Here is a 19,632-nt window from a genome sequence, read left to right as displayed (position 1 = left end):
CCCTGGGGGTCACCCTCTCTGCCATGATGAGGAAGGAAAGCTTCTGCAGCTCTGGAGAGGGGCCAGGGAAGGTGGCCTCACAGTCTGGTGACAATGCAGACCTCCCCAAGTCTCCTTTCTTCTCTACAGTGCATGCCAGGGACACGGCCCATCTTCCTCAACACTTCATGACCACACTCATCTTATTGTTCCATCTCCAAGCCTGGCTGGAAAGGAAGATAAAGTCTCCCACCTTCCTATTTCCTTGCTGCTCCAAGAAAACAAAGTCTCCATTCCATATTGCTTCAGGAAAACAGAAGGCAACACTCACACACACACACACGCACAAACACACACACATACACACATTTTCAGTACCTTACAAAGCTCTGGTCTTCATGTTACTATTCTAACCTCCAACTCCCTTCCCAGCTGGTAATTATAGGTCCCTTTTAGAGTCCCCACCCAACCACCCATTTTTAATCTCCTAAGGGTGCTCACCTGAAATCTTCCTTATTCTGACGAAGATCTTTCCAAAGGTCATGAAGAGCCCTATTACCAGGTCACTTTGCCATAATCGATCCAGCGCTGGGTGGCGAAATTGATGGCTTCCGCGCAGTTGAAGCCAGTGTGGTAGCCATAGGGAAACGTCACCATGAACTCTCCAGCCTCCTGAGTGACCCGACCGAAGGGGATGCCATTGTCCTTGAGGACCGTGGGCGAGATGAGAGCTACCTTGTGTCGCAAGAAAGCCTCACAGCCCCGCGAGCTGCCCGGGAAAAGCTCCCTGGCCAGGCGTTCCAGGCGCCAGCCGTGCTCCAGGGGCACCGCGTACCAAGTCTTAGGCTCCCCGAGGGGCAGGAAGTTGATGTTGTAAAGGTCCATGTCCTCTGTGTGCCAGGCGAAGGCGGTCTTCCACATGCCGAAGTACAGGTAGGGGGTGTTGACGCCTTCGATGACCACTCCGCACTCCTGTTCCAGCAGGTCCTGAATGGTTCCCAGATGGCCAAGGTTCAACTGCTTCGTGTTTTTATGGAATAAGGAGCCACTGACGTCCGCACCATATACTGGTGAATCATAGGGGCGTGTTTTCCAATATTTTCGCTCCAGATCCTCAAAATCAGAGTAGAATGGAGTCTGGTGTTTTTCACTGTTTCTTAAGCAGTGATACTCGCTCTCGGTCATGGCTTTCTTCTTTTTCCGGTGCTGAGTAAACACACCTGCCTGCCCAGTGGTCACCTGATGGAGGGGAGTGTCTATTAAGATGTCATCGATATCATCGTACGTCTGTCTGGTTTTCCATCCTTTCGGCGGAATTACCTTGGCTAGGCCAGCTCGGTGTGCACCTTGCGACTCCATGTAAACAGTATATTTGCTGATATCTTCAAATTCTTCCATGGTTGGGTGGAAGATCGTAATGTTACAACTTGGGTTCTGGCTACCAAAGTGCTTAGACTGCATGGTGGCAATAGAATAAGCAATGGACTCCAAGCCTCTTAGGTATGCTTTGGATACCTGAGAATGCTGGGGAGTAACCTCTTCCCTATACTTTCTTTATTTTTCAAGAAGTTTTGATATATCTGAGAGGGAGGAACTCAGACTTGAACTTTTAAACAAACGAGGTGGTATCTTCTCCAGGCTTGTCAATCCACTCGAAGGACTCCACTCTTTCAGCATTTTGGAGCCAAAGGAAATCCAGTATTTCCCAGAGGAGACGGCTCTCTGAGCCAAGTCCTGCCTCAGCCTGCAGCTCTGTGAGCTTCCTCTGTTGGGGGTATAAGTGCCTGAGGCCTCTCCAGATTCCCAGGCTTGAGTGCATGGGTGACTTCTCACCTCACTGGAGCAGAGAGTCTCTTCATGGAAGTTTCCAAGCCAAACCTAAAGAAAGTACAAAATATTGAAAATAAGTGGATGACAAAACAAACTGATTTAACATCACGTAAAAGAAAATTGTAGAGCAATCTTAATTTCAAAGTTTGAATTTAAGGGCAAAAAGTACACTCTTCTGGTAGGCATGTAAACTGGTGCAGCTATGGTGCATACTATGGAAAACAGTATGGAGGTTCCTGAAAAATTTTAAATACAACCACCATATGATGCTGCGGTCTCACTTCTGGGTAGATAGCTAAAGGAAATAAAAACAGAATATCAAGGAGATATCTGCCCTCCCACATTCACAGTGGATAAGATATGGAAACAACCAACATGTCCAGCGATGGTTGAATGGATACAGAAGATGTGGTACATAGATACAATGGAATACTACTCAGCCATAAAAAGAATGAAATTTTGTCATTTGCAACAATATGGATGGTCTTGGAGGGTATTATGTCCAGTAAAATAAGACACAGAAAGACAAATATGGCATGGTATCACTTATATGTGGAATCTTAAAAAAAAAAAAGAGTAAAACTTACAGAACCAGAGGAGAAAAGTGGTTGTGGGGGAGGGCAGGGAAGGGAGGGTAAAAGGGTACACAGTGAATAAAGTCTCAGGAGCTAATGTTAACCATGGTGATTATAGTTGATAACAATGTGATGTATAGTTGAAATTTTCCAGAAGAGTAGGATTTAAATGTTCTTACCAAAAAAATTAAATATATGAAGGAAATCTGTTAATTAATTAGATGGGGGGAATCCTTTCACAATGAATATCAAATCACCACATAGTTGACTGAATATTTTACAATTTTAGAAGTCAATTATACAGCAATAAAGCTGAAATTTAAAAATAAAGAATTAGGACAATTCATAAGACAGAAAAAGAGGAATATCTAACTGAACAGTAAGGACATTAAGCAAGCTTGAAAAGAAAGGAGTTAAGCACTCAACTCAAAAATTGGATGGCTTAACCCAAAAGATAAATTAGGGAAAGGAAAACAATGATATAAGCTGAAACAATTGCAAAAGAAAACATAACACCCAATAGAAATGATGACTGACACCCAAATGCAATTTGTAGACCATTAAAAGTGTAAAAACATGAGCATAAGAGAAAAGAGAGAAAAGTACAAGCATATCACGTTATAATAAAATCAGGGACGCAGATTAAAATCTACCATTATAGAAAGAGTGCCTATGTAAACAAAAGCAGGATAAAAGTACAGAACACAAATATACGCATCCTTAGCAAGCATTATCCTTAATGTGTAAATACTTGAAACATTCTAATTAAAATCTAATCATTAATCTGCATTGATAGACAAATTATTAGAAATATAGGGTTCACTCAGAATGGGAGAAAATATTTGCAAATGAAGCAACTGACAAAGGATTAATCTCCAAAATTTACAAGCAGTTCATGCAGCTCAACATTATAAAAACAAACAACCCAGTCCAAAAATGGGCAGAAGACATAAATAGACATTTCTCCAAAGAAGATATACAGATTGCCAGCAGACACATGAAAGAATGCTCAACATCGTTTATCATTAGAGAAATGCAAATCAAAGCTACACTGAGATATCATCTCACACCGGTCAGAATGTCCATCATCAAAAAATCTACAAACAATAAATGCTGGAGAAGGTGTGGAGAAAAGGGACCCCTCTTGCACTGTTGGTGGGAATGTAAATTCATACAGCCACTATGGAGAACAGTATGGACGTTCCTTCAAAAACTAAATACAGAACTACCATACGACCCAGCAATCCCACTACTGGGCATATACCCTGAGAAAACCATAATTCAAAAAGAGTCATGTGAAAAAACGTTCATTGCATCTCTATTTACAATAGCCAGGACATGGAAGCAACCGAAGTGTCCATCAACAGGATGAATGGATAAAGAAGGTGTGGCACCTATATACAATGGAATATTACTCAGCCATAGAAAGGAATGAAACTGAGTTATTTGTAGTGAGGTGGATGGACGTAGAGTCTGTCATATAGAGTGAAGCAAGTCAGAAAGAGAAAAACAAATACCGTATGCTAACACATATATATGGAATCTAAAAAAAAAAGAATTGTCATGAAGAACCTAGGGGAAAGATCGGAATAAAGATGCAGACCTACTAGAGAATGGACTTGAGGATATGGGAGGGGGAAGGGTAACCTGGGACAAAGTGAGAGAGTGGCATGGACATATATACGTTACCAAATGTAAAACAGATAGCTAGTGGGCAGCAGCCACATAGCACAGGGAGATCAGCTCAGTGCTTTGTGACCACCTAGAGGGGTGGGATAGGGAGGGTGGGAGGGAGGCAGTTGCAAGAGGGTATAGACATGGGGACATATGTATATGTATAACTGATTCACTTTGTTATAAAGCAGAAACTAACACACCATTCTAAAGCAATTATACTCCGATAAAGACTTTGAAAAAAAAAAAGAAATATAGGATTCAACCAAGTTTCTAGACACTGCTTAGCAAACAAAATCTATAGATCCCATACACCAGTTAACAATCACTTATAAAGTGAAAGAGTAAACAGGTTTTAATTCCTTTAATAACAGAAATACATGGCCCCAATGAAGAAATCTAAAAATGATATGCATGCAATGCTTGTACTTTAAAGGGATAAATATATGTGAATTTTACCAGGGAAGAAAAGTTGCTTTCTGGTATAAAATGTCATCCTTTTCATCTTTATGCTTTAAAGGAAAAAAAAAAGGCCAAAAAAGTGCTTGCCTTCTGCCAGTCTAAAATCTTAATTCCAAATGATGATACACAAGACCCAGAAAATGGTTTCCTTGAAGGATTCAGCCTCTGAATGAAACAGGCTGTGCTCAAAGTCCGGCTATATATGTCCCACACCAATTTCAATTTCAATCAGTAACACCCCAAATCTAATACCCTCATATCCAATCAAAATCTCTAATTTGATCCCACATATTTTTCAACTCCCTTCCAATTGACACACTCCTTACCCAGTTCTAGAAACCCTCCCATTCCCAGTAGATTGCAGTTCACTAAATGAGGTGCTTTTTCCTGAAAATCTTTGTGGCTTTTACCAAGAAAATATTAAGAAAAAACCTAACTTCACAAGTTGGAAAATAGTTTAAAAATAAAAACTCAAGGAAAGGATATCCCAATGTATAGTACCCTCTCTCTCGCTCTCTCTATATATATGCATAAATAGTGTCATTTTTTAAAACTTCTGGTAGGAAGATAACTCTTTTGCTCATAAGCACAAATTACAGAAATAAAGTGACCTACCTTCTACCAACAAAATCCTGATTCCAGTTGGAGATATTCAAGGACCCAGAGAGAGAGAGTATTCGCTGGGCAGCTGGCCTCCAAATGCAGACCCATGTCCTGATGGCTCTGGCTTTCTACCTGGGCAAAGGTATAATTTGATCAGCACCAATCAATGGTAATTGCTCTGGTTGGTGAGCCCACTTTGTCTGTGCCCTTTTGATTTTTTAAACCAATCTTACAGCGAACTAACAGGTTGAAAATAAAAGGAGTGGAAAAGTCAAACCAAGCAAATATGAAACAAAAGAAACCTGGTCTGGCAGCAATTAATATCCAATGTATTTATAAGGTAAAAGAAGGGCAGCTTATAGTTATGAAAAAGAAAAACTCGTGGGAAAGATTACAATCATGCACTTTACGCACCTAGACACATAGCACTGAGACATAGAACACAAAGACTGAGAATTATAAGGTAAAACTGACATATTTGCAATTATGGTGTGAGGTTTTTTCTTTCAAACACCGTTCTTCCAGAAACTGATACATGAGGAGAGAAGAAAATTAATAATGCTATAAAAGTTTAAACAATAAAGTTAACAACTTTGATTATATTTCCTGCAGCAACCACAGAGCAAAATGCTTTTCAACACATATATTTACAAAAATTTACCGCTGTTAAGACCACATAATAAATCTCAATAAACATTCCACAGAATCAACGTATTGAGTACCATCTTGATCAAACTTTTATTTCAATCACGAAATAAAATTGAAAGTCAATAATGAAAAAAGGGAACACCACCATATTTATTGAAAAATGAATATCCACATAACATCTACAACAATATCCATATAATAGCTAAAAATCTATTGATTTTTATCTTGTATGCAAGTAGTTAGTAAAAACGAAACCAAAACACCTCAGAATTATTTGAAAGAAAAAAAAGATAAAGATGATAAGACAATTCAAAAAACAAAAGGGAAAACAACCATATACAAAAATGTAAATGATTAATAAAATAGAAGTCTGTTACTTACAAAATAAAATAAAGAAAGAACTGGTTAATAGATTATAGAGTACTCCCTGCTACAGGAAGAGAGTGCTCCCTGCGTGTGAGAAGCTGGTGCCAAGTGGCAAGTGGTGATGGGACTCGGGGAGGGGTAGTCATTTCATAGAGGTGGACCCTGCCAAATACCATTTTAACCAGGTCAGCATCAAGAGTCATAAACTGGGAATTCCCTGGCAGTCCAGTGGTGAGCACTCCACGCTTTCACTGCCTAGGGCCAAGGTTCGATCCCTGGCCAGGGAACTAAGATCCCACAAACTGCGAGGCGTGGCCAAAGAAAAAACAAAGCCATAAATTACTTTGATAGTATATGTCCTTGATATGATGTGATTAAAATGTGACAAAATTCCCTCCGTAATCTTCCTCCAAAAAAACCAGAGAAAGCCAAGATAATCGTAAGAAAAGCATGAAATTCCAATAGAGGGGCATCCTACAATATACCTGACCACTATTCCCCCAGACTGTCAGGTTTCCATGCAAAATTTTGGTCAGAAACAAGGAAATTCTGAGAATCTGTTACAGCCAAGAGAAACCTAAGGAGACATGAAAACTAAATGCAATTTGATATTTTAGATGAGATCTTGGAACAGAAAAAGGACGTTGGGTAAAAGGTGAGGAAATCTGAACCAATGATAGCCTTTAGTAGACAATAACATATTGACATTGGTTTGTTAATTGTAATCAATATACCATGGGAATTAAGATGTTACTAATAGGGGGACATGGGAGTGGGGTCGGGTCAATGCACCCTGATCCACGTGCTCAATGTTTTGTAAATCTAAAACTGCTCAAAAATTTAGGTATTACTAAATATAATATTGTAAAAAATAAACAGGAGAAGGCATCAATAAACCATATTAGAATGAAAAAAACTTGAAACAATCTGAGTTTGGGAAACAGTCTACAATACAGCACATTATAAACCAAATGATTCTATGAACCACTATGTGACATAATCTTTTAGAGCACTTTAAGAAATATTTTAAATTATGAAATATAAAGTGTTCATAGAAATCTATAAAGCATATATGTACACTTCAACAAATAACTATAGAGTGGCAGAAGTGGAACCACTACCCAGGTCAAGAAATGCAACATTGCCAGGCACCTGGCTGCCTGACTTGTGCTCTTTTTCCCAGATTACAGCCCCTTCTGCCTCCTGGACTGACCTTATCCTAACTATTCACATAGTAATTTTGGTAAACGGTATAAAATTAAAACTCTGTCCATTTTTGAAAACTTTATATAACCTTGAAGAAACACAATTGTATTGATGTCCTTTAGTGTATTTTGGGTGTAGTTTTTCATCACTTACGCCGTTGCATGCAGCTGGACTTTTCTGTTTCAGTGCTGTAAAGTATTCAACCATATAAACTTTCTACTGTTGATGGGGCTGTGGGTTGCTACCACTTTGGGCCTCTTACAAACAGCGTTGCTCTGAAAAGTCTCTGACGTGTAAACTGGCCATAGAATATGTAAACTTAAACTTGCCAAATTTTTTAAACACATTTTACCAGTTTACGCACTAGCTGCATGTAAGGGTGCTCATCACCCTTCATTTTTGCAAACCTTTGGTGATTTTCTGCCTTTTCAGTTTTAGCCCATCAGCTGAGGGCATAGGGGTACCTCATAATTTGCATTTACTTGGTTACTAATAGGGGTGAACCAATTTTTCTGATGATTATTGGCTGATTGGAGGTGCTCCTTCAGGAAGTGCCTCATCAAGTATTTTGTCCAATTTTCTGCTGGGTTGTCTGTCTTGGTAGTAGTTATATGTTCTGCTTATTAGTTCTTTACTGGGTATGAGTAACACGGTATCTGTTCTCACTCCTTGATTTCTCTTTTCACTCTCTTTTTCATTTCTTTTGATCAACAGAAGTTTCTCTGTACCTCTAACAGAACAAATATTATTAAAAATAGCTAATATTGACTGATCCATGTGGTGATGTCGCGCTCTCCTGGGCTGGGCCTAAGTCGTGCCAGACTAGGGACGGACATTCTTTTTTTTTTTTTTTTTTTTTTTATTTATTTTTATTAGTTTCTGCTTTATAACAAAGTGAATCAGTCATACATATACATCTGTTCCCACATCCCTTCCCTCATGCATCTCCCTCCCTCCCACCCTCCCCATCCCACCCCTCCAGGCGGTCAGCTGCAGAGCACAGGGAGATCAGATCGGTGCTTTGTGACCGCCTGGAGGGACGGACACTCTTGGCGAATGGGACCAGTCTTCTCGTTCTGTCCGCGGGCCGCTCGCCTCTCTTATCACGCCCTCCCGGCCTGTCGAGGGGTGTGTGGAAGGCAGGGGTGGTGGTCTCCGGCCCTGACCCTCGGTCGCCCGCCCCCTGCCTCACGGCGTGGGCGGGGCCGTGGTCCTGGGACGCAGCAGACACTCTTGCTTCGCCTCCTTGGCCTGTGCCTCGCGAGCGGTCCTCCCCGCGTTGGTGGGGGGCCGTCCCGCCGCTGTGCTGCGCGACCCTGCCGGCTCGTGAGCCTACCTTGCTTGGTCCTGTGTGGTGCCCCTGGAGCGCTCCAGGTCGTCCCTCAGGTGCCCGAGGCCGAGCGGTGGTGTCGTTCCCTTTTCCCAGCGTGCCCCTCGGGTCCCCGCCGCGGTGGTGTGTCCCGTGAGTGGCTCTCTTGGGGGGGTGGAGACGGTAAAGGGAGGCGTGCCTCTGTTTCTCTCCCTCGGTGGGGAACAGGTGCCTCCTCGTCGCCGTCGTCCTCCCACGGTGTGCTGTTGGGGGGACTAACTGTGGCCAGGCGAACGCCACGTGTGCCGCCCACCCGGGCGTGGGTGCGATCGTGTTGGGCCGGGGCCTATGAGAAGGGCGTCTGTCGCGCTTCTCGGGCGTGTTCCCTCCTTCCGTAGCCCGATGGACGAGCCTGGGGGCGGCAGACGTTGTGCCCCGGCTGTGGCCGCGAACGCTCCCGTGGGCCGTGTGCTTACCCATACCGCAGACCCCCCGCCCACCCCCCGCCCAGTCGTGGACTTGGCGGCTCGTGGAGCGCCTCCGTGGGCCCAAAGGGGAGAGACGATGGGTGAGGGATGACGCACCGTCGGTGAGAAAGCCTTCTCTAGCGATCCGAGAGGGAGCCTTGGGGTACCGGAGCCCCCAGACGCTGTCCCTGCCAAGCGTGCAGTGGCCACGGTGGCGACTGCCAGAGCACGTGAGCAGAGCCCCTCGCCTTCGCGGGAGGGCTTGCGCCGGTCCCGCGGTGGGGGCCGAGCGACGCTCTTTGCCTACCGCGGCCCGCTGCTCCCCGCTCTGAGGCGGGGAAAGGTCCCGCCAGGCCGGCGTCCGGCGCACGGCGCGGGGCCGCGCGTGCGAGTGTGCGTGCGCGTGCGCGTGCGGCGACCCTGGTGGCGAGCCTAAGGGGCGGGGACGCCTGGAGGTCCCGACTCCCCAGTCCCGCAGCCACGAGAAGCCCGTCGCGCCTGCCCCCACCGCGAGTCGCAGCCGGTGGCGGTGTGTGGGCACGGTGGGGGTCGCCTCGCTCGGGAGCGTTTCCCTGGGGCGCGAGACCCGTGGGTCGGACTTAGTTGAAGGCGGATCTGGCGAGGACGGTGGGGTTGAGATTGGGTGGACGGGTCCGTCCGTGCCACGCGGGGGGACCGTCGCACGCGGGCCCTGACGGCGGGGCCGGGTCGTGGGAGGCCCCAGGGTGGCTGGGGCCGGCCGGCATCTCAGGCGTCGTGGGACCGCCCTCGTGTGTGTGGCGGTGGACCCCGCGTTTGTTTTCCTGGTGGCCCGGTGGTGTCTCGGCCCTTCCTCTCCCTGGGCAGCGCCCCGCGCCCCTGCCCCGCGGCCCTCGCCGTGTGTGCGTGCCGCCACCTCCCCGTCGTCGCCGGCCCTCACCCGCCCCCACCCCTCCGCGCCCCCTTACCCGTCTGGGACCGAAACGGCTTCGCCCACGTGAGGGTGTCGCCCCCCCGGCCGCCTCGGCCGGCGGCGTCCTCGGGTGGAGTGCTCACGGTTCCCGAGGCGGGGGAGTCGGGCCCGGCGGAGGTGTGTGTGGGGCCCGCGGGGCGGCCAGTGTGCCCGCTGGAGAGTGTTGTCGCGGGCCGCCCGCGGCCCGTGGGTGTTTGGCGGTGGTGCTCCCGAGCCCCGCGAGGGGCCCCCTGAGGGGCGGCCGAGGAGGCCACTCTGCGTCTTTGGTGACATGGGACCGCCCCTGCTCTGGAGGCCTCTGGCGGTGAGACCCCGTGTCGTGCCCTGGCGGCCGACTTGCATTCCGGGCCCTTAGGATGGCCCCGGGCCCCCTCACTTCGGCGCAAAAAAACCCCAAAAAACAAAAAGCGAATATATGATGACTATCTAATGCCAGACACTGTTCAATGCACTCTGCATAGAAGAATTTATTTATGCCTTATCTTCATAGTGACCCTATAAGGGAAATCCTATGAACCCTATTTCTCATATGAGGGAAGCGCATCAAGGAGATATTAAGAAACTTGGTCAAGGTGACAGATCTAGTAAGTAGGGAAGTATTCAAGCAAGAATCTCCAAGATGATTCCTTAAAAGAAGAACAAAGAGGGGTGACTTCTCCTCTACCGAACTGTGATATTTGAGCTGCAGTGCACAAATATATCTACGTACAGAATAGAGAGGCCAGACACAGACACATGGATATGTGGGAGTCTGCCTATGATGGAGGTAGGGTAGCAAACCAATGGGCAAGGATGGGCTATTCAATATGTGGTAGTGGCATTGGCACTGTTGTGGGGGGTAGAATTGGAGCTTGACCGCATACCACTTACATAAATAAATTTGAGGTGCATTACAGACGGATACAACACAGAACTTTAAGAGAAAATAGTGAAGAATGTCTTTATGAACTCAGGGTGGAACAATGTCTTAGAGAACCAAAAGCACCATGATGGGAATGTCTGATATATTTAAATGATTCCAAAGTAATGACTGTGATGGTTAATTTCACGGGTAGACTGGGCTAAGAGATGCCCAGATAGCTGGGAAAGCATTACTTCTGTGTGTTCTGCATGGCTGTTCCGGGAAGAGATTAGCACTTGCATCAGTAGACTGAGTAATGATTTCCTTCACCACTGCAGCTGGGATCACCCAAACCACTGAGAGCCCAAATGCAACAAAAGAGCAGAGTAAGGGTGAATTTACTCTCTGCTTGAGCAGACGCATCCGTCTTCTCTTGCTTTGGGACATCTGACATGGGCACTCCTGGTTCCCAGGCTTTCGAACCCAGACCCAAGCATATTCCCTGTTCTCCATCTTGCAGACGGCCCATCTGACAGATCGTGGGATTCCTCAGCCTCCATAACCAAATGAATGAGTTCCCCTACTAAGAGCTATACATATATCTCCTATCGATTCTATTACTGTGAAGAACCCTGACTAATACAATGACGTAAAAAATTAAAAGAAATTACAGTCTAGGAGAAGTTTGTCACCACACATGAAATAGACAATGAATTAGTATTCTGAATATCACATAACTTCTATACAACAACAACAAAAAATAGTCAAACCAAAAAAAGTAGGCAGAGCTTAGAATAGGTAACTGAGAGAAAAGGAAATCCAAATGGTCAATAAATACAAGAAGATGTGCAGGATCCCTAGCAATCAGAGAAGCTATTCTCTGCCCATTTTGATTAAGTCTGAAAATAAAAAAAAGTGGGTCAAGATATGGAGAAACCAGAACCCCCCACACACACTTCCAATAGAGGTGGAAATTGGAGGGCAAGCTGACTTTTCCTAGAAAGTTAAAAGTCAACATAAATACAGCCCAGTAATCCTCTATACAAAGCTGTTCTCTAAAGCATTGTTTGAAATAACAAAGATTTGGAAATGACCCTATTGTCCATCATCAGCAGAGTGAATAAAATAAAATAAATTACAGATATCTAGTTCACTTTGTTGAACTGACTAGGAACTATAGATAGGAAAATATTTAGATCTTGTAACTGTAATATTGACTTTTCTAAAAGGTGATGGTGGGGGTAAGTTGTTAAACCAACACGACATACTACTTTCGGTTTCGTAGCCTTTTGTCTACAAACTTGAGGAATATACACTCGACTCGTGATTGTTATTTTTCAGAAGTGGAGAGGGGCCTAGGAGAGATCGTGGCAGTGAGAACAAAGGTGGCTCTATCCTTGCCTCTATGTAATTGTCATTGTCAGTGTCCCTTGCTTTTCCAAGATTAAGTATAGCAAAAACTTACTGGACATGGAAGAACAGCTGGATTTGGGCATCTTTTCCTGAAAAGAGTGGTCCAGATTGTGAGTATCCAAACTGAGTGTGCCGGTTGACTTGAAATAAAATAGAATTTTCAGTAGAATTGCTTGATGAACCCCCTTCATTACCACGCCTAGCTCCTGATCCTTTCAAGAAGACTAATTTGTTTTTTAACGGAAGTATACTTGATTTGCAATATTGTGTTCATTGCCGGTGTACAGAAAAGTGACTGTTATATACATATTTTTTCAGATTATTTTTCACAATAGTTTATTACAAGATAATGAATAAAGTTCCCTGTGGTATATTGCAAATCCTTGTGTTTTTTTGTTTTGTTTTGTTTTGTTTTGCAAATCCTTGTGGCTTATCTGTTTTCTGTACAGTAGTGTGTGTCTGTTAATACCATACCCCTAATTTATCCCTCCCCTGCTCCCTTTCCCCTTAGCTAACCACAAGTTTGTTTTCTATGTCTGTGTGTCTGTTTCTGTTTTGTATATAGAGTCACTTGTATTGTTTCTGAGATTACACATGTAAGTGATATATTTGTCTTTTTCTGTCTTACTTCACTTTGTATGATATTCTCTAGGTCCATCTATGCTGCTGCAAGTGGCAATATTTCATTTTTTTTTTGGCTGAGTAATATTCCATGGTACGTATGTACCACTTCTTCTTAAACCAATCATCTGTTGAGGGGCACTTGGTTTGTTTCCATGTCTTGACTATTGTAAATAAGGCTGCTATGAACACTGGTGTGCATGTATTTTTCCGAATTAGAGTTTTCGTCTTTTCCGGATATACGCCTAGGGATGGGATTGTTGGATCATATGGTGTCTCTATTTTTAGTTTTTTTAAGCAGCCTCCATACAGTTTTCCATAGTGGCTGAACCAATTTGCATTCCCACCGAAAGTGTAAGAGGGTTCCCTTTCATCCACACCCTCTCCGGCATTTATTATTTGTAGACATTTTGATGATGGCCATTCTGACAGGTGTGAGGTGATACCCCTGTGTGGTTTTGATTTGCATTTCTCTAATAATTAACGATGTGGAGCATCTTTTCATGTGCCCGTTGGCCATTTGTATATCTTCTTTTGAGAAATGCCTACTTAGGTCAAGGAGACTAATTTAGGAACCAGTGTACTGGTAAAACTAAACTGTATTTTTAACATTGCTTCTCTATATTGGGCAAAGGAAATTTTGTTTCAAGTATAAAAGTGAAGTGAAAACATAAGGAGTGTAGTGGAAGAAATATTTTCTGAAATTTATTTGTGTTTCTTTTCCTTCAAAACCCCCAATTTTGTTCTCCTAGGCTATTTGGAGCATGTATCTGCCAGGAACAGATTGTGATATCCCTGAAATGTAACAAGGAAAATTTCAGTTTCTAAAATTTAAAATAGCTATATGAGCCAGGTTACTGTTTTCATAGAGGTTTCTCAGAGTTCCCATATTTCTCTGCACTGCCGTATCCACAACTGACCTAAACTAAAGGACCAAAAGCCCTCAAGATCTCAGTTACTTATCACATGAAAGTTTACTCCTTGCTCATATGAGATCTACTATGGTCCAGTTGCTCTCCAGGGCTGCTGCCTTCCCAGTAATTCCAGTCTGCTTCCATCATGTGGTTCCACCATCTCAATACAGGGCTTAATCATCTATTCAGCCAAGCATCTCACTGCCATCCTCCACTGAGGATCCTGAGTTCAGTCTCTCAGCTTCAGTTTTCCACAGAATATACGACCACAGAGTTGCCTAGCTGCATGTTGATAGGGCGGACACATGGGCTTTTGCTACTCCTCAATCAGAACTTCAAAGAAGCCTTACTTTTTCATCGCTCCTGCCTGTAGTTTTACATGGTGCTTCAAGTTCCAGAATCTTATTGAAATTCTGTAGGCGAGAGCTGGAGGGAAGAGAGATGTGGTTTGATTCTCTGAAATGTTTCCTTCTGCATCCAAACTATCATTTTCAATTTCCAAAATTTATTCTGAGTTTGGCCACTTCTGTGCATTCTCAACACTATGGCCTAAGTCAGTAACCATGGATTCTCACCTGTATTACTTAGATGTTCTAACTACTTCTCCTGCCCCCAAGGGGTCCACAGAACAATTAAGGTGATTAGTTACACATGCAAATTATATCATGTCAAGTGCTCTCTTAAACTTCCAATGCCTTCTCATTTCAAGTTGAAAAAAACTCAAATATTTAACATGAGCTACAAGATCCTGCCTCTCCCTTCTCTAGCTCCAGATACAAATGAGCTTCCTCTCTATCCACACAAAAACACCAAGCTCTATGTTAGGGCTGTTACACTTGTGGTTTCATCCAAGTGGAAATCAGCTCTGGACCTTTCTTCTTGTCATCTGGGACTCAGAAAGGTCTCCTGCTCTATGAAGTATTCCCTGACCACCGGAACCACACTGCCCATTCTGCCCTATCACCCCATCCCCTTTAATCTTTTCACAGAACATATGCCCACTTGAAATTGTCTTGTTCCTTTATTTGTGGATTTGTTTATTGGGATGTATCAATGACTTAACCATGTGAAATACACATACAGCATTGAGAAGGCAGTGGAGACTTGGAGAGGAGATTTTTCACATGCTGGCACTTTTTGCCCTATGTTTGCTCATCACTCCTAGCAACTTGGAGCTGCCAAGTGCCAGGTGATTTCCACCAAGTCATCCTTCAGAGAGGGCTGCAAACCAAATCCCCCAACCCAGCCAGCCAGCTGGAACCCAACCATCAACCCCAAACTCACTCTCCAACATCACACAAGGCAACAAGCTCAGAAAAATAAGTTTTGCTTGAAATGTTTTGATATAATTATGAAGAAAAGTGCAGGAAAAACGACCACCTCTAGTTTGGCGGAAGGAGGAAAGGAGAGAGACTGGAGGCTAATCAACGCCCAGGATTCTTTAGAAGTTCAGCAGCATCCAGAGCTGGCCCACAGGATGGGGTAGAAAGGCATCCCCTGGGCTTAGGGGACAGGGCCACAACCACACCCAGAAGCCTTGGCGGGATGCTGGAGCCCAGGGCTGAGCGCGTCAGCGTTGCGTGGTGAGGGTGCATCCACAGGAAGGGGCTGAGCCTCTGGGTCCTGAGCTATGTCTAAGGAAAGCCTCCTCTTAGCCCTGGGGGGAGCAGTTGGCTCCTGAGTCCCCTGTTCCCAAGGACGACGACGAGGGCCACGTCTTCCAGCTGGGTGGCGATCCGGGGCGGATGGACCTGGGGTCGGCGGCTGGGTCGGGCCGGGCTCCCCAGAGGTGCAGGTGGCCGCAGCCTCGAACTGGGCTGCCGAGCAAGAACCCCGGGCCGGCGAGGGGTGCCGGGACACAGCATGCACAGGGACTCGGTGGCGGGTCCCACCGTCCGCGGCTACAGGCCCACGGGGGCGCGGAGCACGGCGGGGCTGGTGGTGCCTGGGGCCCAGAGCGGCTCCCCAGGCCGCACGGACCTCCCTCCAGGCGTTCAGGCCCTGGCTGCTGGGCTCCGTGGGCTGCGTGTGGTCCAGCACGGTCCGGTCCTGCCCGCGTTTCCACAGCTCGTAGCGCTCCGGTTGCAGGATGCGCACGAAGGGGTCCATGGAGAAGGCGACCCGGGCCTCCCCGCAGCTGCACTGCGAGGCCACTTTGCCATAATCGATCCAGCGCGGGGTGGCGAAATTGATGGCTTCCGCGCAGTTGAAGCCATGGTTGAAGCCAGAGTGGTAGCCGTAGGGAAACGTCACTATGAACTCTCCAGACTCCTGAGTGACCCGACCGAAGGGGATGCCGTTGTCCTTGAGGACCGTGGGCGAGATGAGAGCCACCTTGTGCCGCAGGAAGGCCTCACAGCCCCGCGAGCTGCCCGGGAAAAGCTCCCTGGCCAGGCGTTCCAGGCGCCGGCCGTGCTCCGGGGGCACCGCGTACCAGGTCTTGGGCTCCCCGAAGTGCAGGTAGTTGATGCTGTAAAGATCCATGTCCTCTGTGTGCCAGGCGAAGGCGGTCTTCCACATGCCGAAGTACAGGTAGGGGGTGTTGACGCCTTCGATGACCACTCCACACTCCTGTTCCAGCAGGTCCTGAATGGTTCCCAGGTGGCCAAGGTTCCACTGCTTCCTGTTTTGATCGAATAAGGAGCCACTGACGTCCGCACCATATACTGGTGAACCATAGGGGCGTGTTTTCCAATATTTTCGCTCCAGATCCTCAAAATCAGTGTAGAATGGAGTCTGGTGTTTTTCACTGTTTGTTAAGCGGCGATACTCGCTCACGGTCATGGCTTTCTTCTTTTTGTGGTGCTGAGTAAACACACCTGCCTGCCCAGAAGTCACCTGCTGGAGGGGAGCGGCTATTAAGATGTCATCGATATCATCATAGGTGTCTCTGGCCTTCCAGTCCTTGGGTGGAATTATCTTAGCCACGCCTGCTCGGTGTGCACCTTGGGATTCCATATAAGCAATGTAGTTCTCGAAATCATTAAACTCTTCTTTGGTTGGATGAAATACCATTATGCTACAACTTGGGTTCTTGGCCCAGTTGGACTTAGACTTCATAGCTTTCATTAATAAGCAAGAAACTCCCAAGGTTTTATTTATGTTCTGGATAGGTGAGGATGCTGGAAAACACTGCTTTTTCAAAAATGGGTTGGAGTATATCAGCAGGAACCCCCAGTAGACTTCAATGCAATGAGTTGATAATATTTCTTAGGCTTGCTGATTCTGCAGGGGACTCCACGCTGGGCAGAAGCCTTGCTCAGGACTGATGCTGGCTGAGCCTGCAAGTCTGTGATGTCCTTGGTTGACACTTGGCTCTGGCCTCTTGAGGTCTAGTGAATCATCCAGCTCTGGTTGGGTATCCCAAATGTAGTGTCTTCAGGGCAGTATTGAAAACAAAACCTAAAAAAAAACTACAATAGAGACAGGTTGAAAACTAATGTTTGCAAATAGTTACTAGGGAACTACAAATAAAACACCACCATGGAATATAATTGCATATTCAAATAAAGGCTAAAATTTCATAAGATTGATAATACAACAAATGGTGTTGTTGTGAACAGTGGAAGTTCCTGTACTCTAGTAAGGAGAATGGAAATCATTACATTCACTTTGAAAAACTCTTTGGACAGTATCCACTAAAATTGAACTTACCCATGTGCTATGATTCATGCCTAGGATATGTGTATGTCTATGCAATGAAAGTCAATTCCAAGAATGTTCAGAACAACATTATTTCAGTAGCCAAACACTGGAGACAACTCAAATGCCAGTCAACATTAGACTGGCTAAGTACATTGTAGTATATTCATACAATGGAATACAATTCAGCAATGAAGAAAAACAAGAACTACATGAAAAAATAAGAGTAATTCTATAAACAGAATACTGAGCAAAATTATCCAGACTCTAAAGAATGCCTATTCTATGCTTCCATTTATATAAAGAGAAAAAGGAGGCAATGTGATTTATGTTAGAAGTCAGAGTAGTGGTGACCGTTGTGAAAGAGAGAGGTTCTGAGTAGGGGTGTGAGGAAGTCTCTAGAATAATGTGAATATTCTATCCTGAAGGCAGGTGCTGGTTACACAGCCATCAGAATGGCTCATTGTCATAAATCATCAAGTTATGATGATTTTTACAAATTTCTGTGAAATATGTTTTTAAATTTATTTAAATTATTTAAATACATTTTAAAGTATAGTTTAGGGTGAAAAGAATTAAAGGAGACAGATATCTTTCATCGTACCGAAAGGAAAAGCAAGGGTGATTGAAAATATATGAACTAAACATTCAATTGAAGAAGCTACTAAATAGAAGACGAGAAAAAAGGGGTTGGAGTAAACAAATAACAAAGAATAAAGAGAAAGTTAATCAAAGAAAACACATAGAAGACCAAACACAGATGACCAAAAATATTCTTGGAAGAGATTAATGAGAACAATAAAACATGGGCATAACTGAACCTAAGAAAAAAGGGGAAAATAAACCCCTAGGAATGAAATAGTTCACAAAAGAATTTTTAAAGTCTCAAAAGAGAATCTTAGGAGAAACTGGACAGCAAAATTTTCAAAAGATAAGAGAAAAGAATAATTTTCTGGAGAGGAAACATATCCAAAATGGATTCAAGAAACACAAGAAAGCTTGAGTGATACCCCAGTATAGGAAGCTGGCTCAAAGTATGACCCCTGAAAGTCCAGGAGACACATCATTTTATATGTGAATCTAGAAAAGTTTCAAGAAACAGATAACTCTTATTGTGCAAATTGTCTCAGAGTATAGAAAAAGTTGGAAAGCTACTCAGATGAGGCTATTCTGATCTCTGATAGCAAAATGAAAAAAGGACAATAAAAAATAAAGCTACAGGCCATCTTTGTTTATAAGCATAGATGAAAACATAAAATGGAATGTTATCCAATGAAATACAGCAATGTAATAACAGAATAATACATCATGACCAAATAGAAAGGAAGGATGATTCAACATTGGAAAATTTAATGATATAATTCAAAATATTCACAAAGTAAATGAAAAATATCATCATCTTATAGGTACCAAAAAAGCATTTGATGAAATGCAAAATCCATTCATGATTTTACAATTCTTACCTGCAAAGCATCAAGAGAAACTTGTTTTGTATGATAAAGAATTTCAAGGTAAAAAATAGCAAGGATCATTCTTAACAGTGAAACAAAAGTCACATTCTCATTAAAGTTAGGAAAAAGAGATGCATCAACAAGAAAAGGTGCTCAACATCACTAATTATTAGAGAAATGCAAAACAAAACTACAATGAGGTATCACCTCACACCAGTTAGAACGGGCATCATCAGAAAATCCACAAACAACAGAAGCTAGAGAGGGTGTGTTGAAAAGGGAACCCTCTTGCACTGTTGGTGGGAATGTTAAGTTGATACAGCCACTATGGAGAACAGTATGGAGGTTCCTTAAAAAACTAAAAATAGAAATACTATATGATCCAGCAATCCCGCGACTGAGCATATACCAAGAGAGAACCATAATTCTAAAAGACCCATGCACCCCAATGTTCATTGCAACACTATTTACAAAAACCAGGTCATGGAAGCAACCTAAATGCCCATTGACAGACGTATGGATAAAAAAATCATGGTACATATAAACAATGAAATACTATTCAGCCATAAAAAAGAACAAAATTGAGTCATTTTTGAGATGTAGGTGGATCTAGAGACTGTCATACAGAGTGAAGTTAGTTGAAAGAGAAAAAAAAATATCGTATATTAACCCATGTATG

The 19,632-nt window shown here is 44.2% G+C and overlaps 2 protein-coding genes across 2 annotated transcripts; both read right to left on the bottom strand.

The window, feature by feature from the left end:
• Positions 1 to 534: 534 nt before the first annotated feature.
• Positions 535 to 1,440, bottom strand: LOC307055597 (lysine-specific demethylase 4D-like; the record flags this gene model as incomplete). The annotated part of the gene is made up of 1 exon (XM_079707813.1): positions 535 to 1,440. The coding sequence occupies one exon, from the start codon at positions 1,438 to 1,440 to the stop codon at positions 535 to 537; it is 906 nt and encodes a 301-aa protein (XP_079563939.1).
• A 13,923-nt stretch (positions 1,441 to 15,363) lies between these two features.
• On the bottom strand, positions 15,364 to 16,929 carry LOC307056367 (lysine-specific demethylase 4D-like; the record flags this gene model as incomplete). The annotated part of the gene is made up of 1 exon (XM_079709102.1): positions 15,364 to 16,929. One exon carries the CDS (start codon positions 16,927 to 16,929, stop codon positions 15,364 to 15,366), a length of 1,566 nt encoding a protein of 521 aa, XP_079565228.1.
• Between the last annotated feature and the right edge of the window lie 2,703 nt (positions 16,930 to 19,632).

Source organism: Hyperoodon ampullatus (assembly GCF_949752795.1).
Source record: "Hyperoodon ampullatus genome assembly, chromosome: 7".
Taxonomy (NCBI): domain Eukaryota; kingdom Metazoa; phylum Chordata; class Mammalia; order Artiodactyla; family Ziphiidae; genus Hyperoodon; species Hyperoodon ampullatus.
Note: the sequence above shows the minus strand (reverse complement) of the source record. Positions and strands in the feature narration are given on the sequence as shown.